Consider the following 7,877-nt stretch of genomic DNA (forward strand, 5'->3'; position numbering starts at 1 on the left):
TTAGATTGATGAAAATCAATGGTAAAAAATTAGGTTATAAGCGAAAAAAGTTGTAAAAATAACACTCTTTTATATATATATATATATATATATATATATATATATATATAGGGTAAACAACTTCTCCTTTCATAAGAGAAGTTATTTTTCCCACAGTGAGAATTTTTTTATGGGATCCGTGGTTGTTTTGAAAAAAATAAAACAAAAAGCAAATCACACATTTCGATATTTGTGGGATGTGAGTGCTGCACCAAAAAAACTTCTATAAAAGGAGAAGTTGTTTACCCATATATATATATATGTGGGTTTTATTAATCTCATGTTAAAGGAGATAGTTATCTCATGTCATAGAGATAAATTTGTGGGCTCCACCACCTGAAAAAAGAAAAGAAAAGAAAAATGTGGCACAGTTATCGAAGGGTGTGTAAGAGAGAAAATGTATCTTATATAACATAAGAATAATTTTTCCCTATATATATAAAAAGAACATGGCTTATAACAAAAGTAAAATAATTAGTGGAATAAAAATTGTTGATATCTATGTACTTTCCAAGAATTCATGTTTTGATATTCTCATATTTTCTCTTTCTCTTTTCATTTCTGTTTTCTTATTTATCTCCCTACATTTTATAACAATTAGTATTGTAAATCGTCTCATTTTAAACACAGTGAACAACAAAGAATATAGTTGAAACTTATGAGATTTGATATAACCAGAGGGCTTGAAACAGAATTGAGAAGCAGGGATCAATACTCCCTCCTGTCTTACATCTGGTTCTTCTCCAAGCTCAAGCCCATGATTGTTTGAAACAACTGATGTCTTTCTTACCTTTCTTTATAGCATGGTTGTAATATCCCCATACACCTTGACTCCATTTCCAGTGACTTTGATAGCCTCCTCGTCAAAGTCATCTTCTCTCCTCTCAGTATGTAGATCTGCACGACCTAAATAAAATGAAATTCTAGCTATTTCATTGTCTCAATAAGACAATTACCATGTCACTATGCAGTATTTAAAAAAAAATTGCTCCGTGTTAAATCCCGGCTAGCGATGGTGGAGAGGATAATCTTTATAGTACCTTATCCTTATATAATTACAAAGAGTCTGTTTCTTGATCTCGAACAGGTGACCTATCACGATCAAGTATATAGAAAAAAAAAGCTTCCACAATCCTGCATTGAATACTTTCACTCAGGTTAGCATTAAGTATGTCAAGAACAGATTTCAAACATATGATAACTTCTTAAGTTACAGTTTCACATTTCATGGAGCATTGAAGTTTGAATTTCACCCCAATGTAATTCCTGTTGGGAGGAGTATATTTGAGAAAATGAAAGGTTTAGAAAGATTTGGAGGAAGAGAACACTTTTATTACTACACAACTGTTTTTTGTTTTTGGCTTGTTACAAAATGATGGAGGACACACCTATTTATACTAGTGGCACCTTCTTAACCAATATGCCAACACAATTCTCATCTAATGGCTACAAATCATTCTCTAGAATTCTCCACAATTTTCCTAGCCTAGATATTTCCATGGTAGTTTCTAGGTTGAACTATTCTAGATATTTCCATAGAATAATCTAGAGTGGATTACTCTAGAATTTAGGCTAAACTACTCTTAAAGATTATTCTAGAAGTTGGGCCAAATAATAACTAAGCCCAATGGACTAAATCAAGTTTATTTATTCAACACCCCCTTAAACTTGATTTTGTAAACCAATCATATTATGTGGAACACATTTGTCCGGTGGCTTTGGGATTGGTGGAAGATAAACAATCTTTGTCGGTGTTTGTGGCGTCTCCGGTACATACACGATCTCTGCTAGATTTGACCAAGTAATCCTTGGTTTTTCCCTTTGCTCATTCTCCAAAATATCTTCTTTCTTTGCTTTTCTGGCACATCAATGAGAGTTTGTTTTTCTTTTATTGGAATTATTTCTCATTTGTTTGTCTTCTTTGTTGGTACTCCTCCTGACTTGTTGCTACTGCTCCTTGGCTTCACTTTTAGTTTAACTTCTTTGTTGTTGTTGCTTCTTCCTGTTGATGGTGTAGATGCAAGAGTTGTTGGAGTAGGACTTGGTGGCGGAGTTTGATCATTTTCATCTTGAACTGTCTGCCCTTCTGAGTCATCAACATTTCTAAAGAATACGCCTTCAACTTTCATTTCTTCAGTTGCTATATGTTTTTTCTTGGTTGTCATTGTTTCATCCAATATGAAATTTCTTTGGGGTTCTATCTTTGATTCTGGTAGTGTTAGTACTGCTTCATTCTCCTCTTCTTCCTCACGTTCCTCATCATCATCATCGACGTCGTCAGGATCACCACTACGCTCGCTATCACCTTCTCCTCCTCTTTTTTCTTCATGTTCTTTCATCAAATCGGATTTATTTATCCACTCAGCAGCTTTTGTATCTTCTTCCATATCATCAATATTATCAGCTTCAGTTTCAGCTTCAGTTTCTTCTTGGTGTTCTTCTTCTTCTTCCATAGTCTCTGATTTCTCTGACTCCAATTCATTTTGGATATCGAATTCTGATTCTGGATTGCTTGATTCTATGTCTAGATACCATGTATTCTCTTGTTCTCCTACATTGTCATTGTGTACCATCAACAGAGTGCCATCTTCTTGACTTCTTTCCTCCACATAGTTCTCCTTCTCCTCAATTTTTCTTGTAGGAGTTCTACATTCATAAGCATAATGGTCAAACCTTTGACAGTTGTAGCACTTGATTTGAGACTTGTCACGTCTTGGTTGCGAGACACCTCTTCCACGACCTCTTGTTGAGCTCTCTCTTCGATCTTCATTGGCATAATTGTTGTTGAGGCCTATTCTTCCACGTCCACGATCTCTTCCTTGACCACGATATCCTCCTCGTCATCTTGTGTTGCCAAAGTCTTCTTCCTTTCCTTTGAAGTTGAGTTGTGTCTTGAGTAATTTTTCCTCAACCCCTTGCTTTTTCTTTTGCTTCTCCTCATATGCTTGTAAGGAGCCCAAGAGTTGCTCTATTGTCATAGCTTCCAAATCTTTTGTTTCTTCTATGACAGTGACAATATGATCGAATTTCGAGTCTAAAGATCGCAAAATTTTCTCCATAATTTTTACATCATCTATCTTTTTACCATTTCTTTTTAACTAATTAGTCACCGTCAAGACTCTAGAAAAATAATCGGAGATACTTTCGGCATCTTTCATGTGTAAAGTTTCAAACTCACTTCTTAGAGTTTGAAGACGTACCTTCTTGACCGGCTCAGCACCCTTGTAAGAGGTTTGTAGCTTCTCCCATGCTTCCTTTGCGGTGGCTGCCTCCGAAATCTTCTCAAAAGCATCTCTATCCAATCCTTGATAGATGAGATAGAGAGCTTTCTTGTCTCTCTTTCTTGAATCATTCAAGCTATCCCTTTGAGTTTGGGATAGAGTGACTCCTTCTTTTGGCTCATCGTAGCCTTTCTCTACCACTTCCCACACATCTTGTGATCCAAGGAGGGCTTTCATCTTGATGCTTCAATTATCATAGTTGCTCTTGGTGAGCATAGGGACTTGGAAAGGAACCATGTTGCTACTTGCCATTTCTCTAGAAAGGATCTTAAGGCTCTTGATACCACTTTATTGGGAGGAGGATATTTGAGAAAATGAAAGGTTTAGAAAGATTTGGAGGAAGAGAACACTTTTATTACTACACAACTCTTTTTTGTTTTTGGCTTTTTGGCTTGTTACAAAATGAGGGAGGACACACCTATTTATACTAGTGGCACCTCCTTAACCAATGGCTAGGATTATGCCAACACAATTCTCATCTAATGGCTACAAATCATTCTCTAGAATTCTCCACAATTTTCCTAGCCTAGATATTTCCATGGTAGTTTCTAGGTTGAACTATTCTAGATATTTCCATGGAGTAATCTAGAGTGGATTACTCTAGAATTTGGGCTAAACTACTCTTAAAGATTATTCTAGAAGTTGAGCCAAATAATAACTAACAATGGACTAAATCAAGTTATTTATTCAACAATTCCTTTGTTATGCTTCAGTTGACTTTGGCGGGGATAAGCGGGCATCAAGTGGTAATGCATATTTGACACCGTCCCAAGAAACAGACTCTCACAATTTCGCGTATATTGATTCCAATAACAAACCATTGATGTTTGTTGCAGGCTTGACAAAGAACCAACAATCTTTTGTATAAGATTGAAAGAAACTATTTCACTTTCGGGTAACTTGAACAGGCAAAACAAATATAGCACCTTTTAAGAAAGCCCACTCTCTTAAGTATTTGTAATTTTCGCAAATATAAGCCCCACACACACATCTTAATATCTTATAACAAAATAACCATAAGTATTTTACTACTTTTGAGTTGATACCACATAATTGAATGTAAGCTGGAAAGGACCAGAAACGTTTTCCCTAATGCTAAATAAGAAGGGAGAACTGAAGAAGGAAAGTAGATTTTTTATTTGTTTATTTGGCCAGAAGGAAAGCACGTTTAATTTCCTCATATAGGGTCAGCTTGTTGTACCGTTAAAAATAGAAGTGCAAAATTCATCCCTTATTTTTTCACTCCTAATTCTGAGGAAGCCAAACTGACTCCTATCAGTATTTGTTTAGGTGTACATGTGTAATGACCATTAAACACCAAAAAAGGACGGAAAAAAAAAGGGGAAAAGAAGGTCTTGAAGACTACATGCACAATCACGTATAACCTACGGTCCAACTTATATTAAGTATGGGTTGTAGACCTATTTGTACATGGTTTGCAGTTTGCACTACAAGTCTATAAATCGATTTATATCGTATTAGTTATTTGGGAACAGATCCACGTACCACCAAAAAAGTTTACAACTCTTACAACCAATTTAATCATCGTTGATTTTCGTCAATCTAACGGTTATAAATTAATAATATTTATTGTGTCACATTTATTAATTCCCAATAAATTATAACCGTTAGATTGACGGAAATTAACGGTGATTAAATTAGTTGTAAGAGTTGTAAACTTTTTTGGTGGTAAGTGGATCCTCTCTCTATTTATTTTACTTAAGGTAAAATAAAATAATTGTTTAAAAATTTTAATTACTACAAAAATATTATTTTATATGTTTTTTCAAATTATTAGGCATTTAAGCTTGATATTCAGGCCTATAATTTACTTTACATCATATTAATAGATCAAATCGGACTCAAAATATTCATATCAAAGCCTAATTTCAGTAATTTGGCTTTTTCCCTTTATTTTCAAAAAAGAAAAGAAAAAAAGAAGCCTAAATTGGCTCAAGACATTTAGTTGATCTAATCAGCGAGACCAGGCTGCCAGGTGATAGAAGCTGATTAATACCACTGGGTGTGACAGCAGGACCAATCCATTTTACCACATGTCAAAATCCTGATAATCCATATTAAATTCCACTCCTACTCCATTCTTATTATTTTGATATTAAATTAAAATTAATATTAAATTCATTGAATTAAGTAATTAAAAATATAAATAATTCTTATACATATAATAATATTTCAGAATTTCTATAAATTTAAAAAAATTAATTTATTATTAATAATGGTAATTTGATAATTAATTTCTTTTCTTTTTTACTTAAAAAAAAAGAATGATAACATGCAAATATTTATTTCGATGAATTGAAAAAATTGATATTAATACTTTGATATTAAATTAAAAAATAATTTTAAATTTATTTAATCAAATAATATTTAAAACTATAAAAAAACTATTTATTTAAGGTTTGAAATCTTGAAAATTGAAAAACAGAAAAAATTATATTGATATAACTCTCTCTCTCTATATATATATATATATATATATATATATATATATATATATATATATATATAAATATATATGGGAAATCTACTTATGTTGCTGCAATTTTTTTTTTTTTTTTGCTGCCACCGATTATAATTATGTACTTCGAAAAAAGTATATAATTATAATATTAAAACTTTTTTTCTCTCTCTTCATAAGCTGTTGGCTGACAGGGGGAATGAAAAAAAAATAATTTTTATATCATAACTATGTACTCCTCGGTAGGGGTGTAAATGGACTATGCTGGCTTATAGGGGCATACGACCTAGCCTATATCAGGCCAAACTTGGTCTATTGTGTTTAATTAAATAGAACAGACATAGGCTTTTAAAAACACTTATTTAGAAAGCAGGCTATAGTTTTTTTACAAGTCGGGTCTTTAAGCTTACAGGCCGACCTATATCACATTATTTATTTTAAATAAAATAAATAAAATTATTATTTTAATAATTTTAAATACTAAAGTAATATTATTTTAATTATTGAATGTTTAATAGGCTAACAAGTCTAGGCCAAGGCTTTTATTTTTTAAATATAGGTCAGGTCAGACTTGTAATTTAGGCCTACATAAGGCTAAGAGGTTAGGTCAGGCCTAAAGTATTTTACACAAGTCTGGCCTGTTTAAGTCAAAGTCTAACATAGCCCAACCTATTTACACCCCTACTCATCGGAGTACATAGTAGTTATAATCAGTAGAAGAAGAAGATTTTGAATATATATAGATCATTTGACTCCATAGTAAGACTTATAACTCTTACTCCTCAATCTCAGCCTTTGATTTTCGTCTATCTAACGGTTATAGTTTAGGAAGTCATATTAATTAATTAATTATTAATTACATTACAAATGACAACCGTTGATTTCTGTCCATCAACGACTAAGATGATGATTAAGACTTTCTCTGGAGTCAAAAGAACCCTCCCCTATATTTATGAGCTTCTTTTTCTCATTTCACATGAGATAACATCTCTCATGTCATAGACACAACAAGTGATGGGGTCCACCATTTGTTAAAAAAATTAAAAATAAAAAGAGAATAGCACAAATATTGGGGTAAATATTTCTACAGCCACTTTAGATAAAGTTATCTACAGCTACCCTTTATAACTATGTACTACTGGTAGTACATATTTATAACATTAAAGTTACTTTTTTCCCCTCCTCAATCACTTTTCAGAACCTGTTTTCTGAGGTGGAGAGAAAGAAAAAAGTAACTTTAATGTTATAACTATGTACTACCGGTAGTACATAGTAATAAAGGATAATTGAACCGTTGATTACCGCTAATCAACAGTTATAATTTTCGCCAACCAATAAATTACAACATTTGATTAGCGGAAATCAACTGTTAGAATTTGGAGTCAAATTTTAAAGTTCGACACCGGTGTCAAAGGATCTACCCCTATATATAGGGTCAGGATCTTTTGACATCGGTGTCAAATTTTAAAATTTGACCTCAAATCCTATCCGTTGATTTTTGTCAATCAACAGTCATCATTTATTTAAAATTAATATTAATTAATAAGTTTGATTCCCAATAAATGATAACCGTTGATTGGCGGAAATCAATGGTTATGATTTGATGTCAAATTTCAAAGTTTGACATCGGTGTCAAAAGATCATGCCCCATATATAAGTGTGTGTGTGTGTATATATATATATATATATATATATATACGTGTGTGGCAGGGTTCTTTTTTTTTTGGATTGCTCCACTGGTTTCTGGAGCTTCGCCCCAACTATGTCCAGTCCGACCCGGGTAGGTTACCTAGCATTGGCAGGTGAGTCTCCCAGCGAGGATTTTCTGCATACACAAGGTCTCGAACTCGAGTCCTTGCTTAAGCGAACCCAAGTACCTTACCACTTGAGCCAACCCCCGTTGGTTGCAGGGTTCTTTTTACACGAGTGTAAGACTAACAAGTCTTACACCACATCTCAACCGTTGATGGACGAAAGTCATCGGTTGGTATTTGTAGTGTAATTATTGATTAATTATTATTAATTGATTTGTATGATTTACTAAATTATAATCGTTGGATGGACGAAAATCAACGGTT

The 7,877-nt window shown here is 33.1% G+C and overlaps 1 protein-coding gene across 1 annotated transcript; it reads right to left on the minus strand.

Moving 5' to 3' along the window:
• Positions 1-1,943: 1,943 nt before the first annotated feature.
• LOC133300509 (chromatin modification-related protein EAF7-like) lies at positions 1,944-3,497 on the minus strand. The gene is made up of 2 exons (XM_061500071.1): positions 3,182-3,497; positions 1,944-2,857 (listed from the first exon to the last, which is right to left on the minus strand). The coding sequence occupies exons 1-2, from the start codon at positions 3,495-3,497 to the stop codon at positions 1,944-1,946; spliced, it is 1,230 nt and encodes a 409-aa protein (XP_061356055.1).
• Between the last annotated feature and the right edge of the window lie 4,380 nt (positions 3,498-7,877).

This window comes from Gastrolobium bilobum, unplaced genomic scaffold (assembly GCF_033153095.1).
Source record: "Gastrolobium bilobum isolate Gb01-03AN ecotype WA unplaced genomic scaffold, APGP_CSIRO_Gbil_v1 utg3131, whole genome shotgun sequence".
In the NCBI taxonomy this organism is placed as follows: Eukaryota; Viridiplantae; Streptophyta; class Magnoliopsida; order Fabales; family Fabaceae; genus Gastrolobium; species Gastrolobium bilobum.

What these genes read in the sequence shown, in the direction of transcription:
- LOC133300509 (XM_061500071.1), bottom strand. Translation starts at nt 3,497, where the DNA reads ATGAAAGCCCTCCTTGGATCACAAGATGTGTGGGAAGTGGTAGAGAAA. An exon ending in ACACATGAAAGATGCCGAAA is followed by an intron (nt 2,858 to 3,181) that starts GTATCTCCGATT and finishes ATCGTGGTCAAG; the next exon opens with GAAGAGATCGTGGACGTGGA.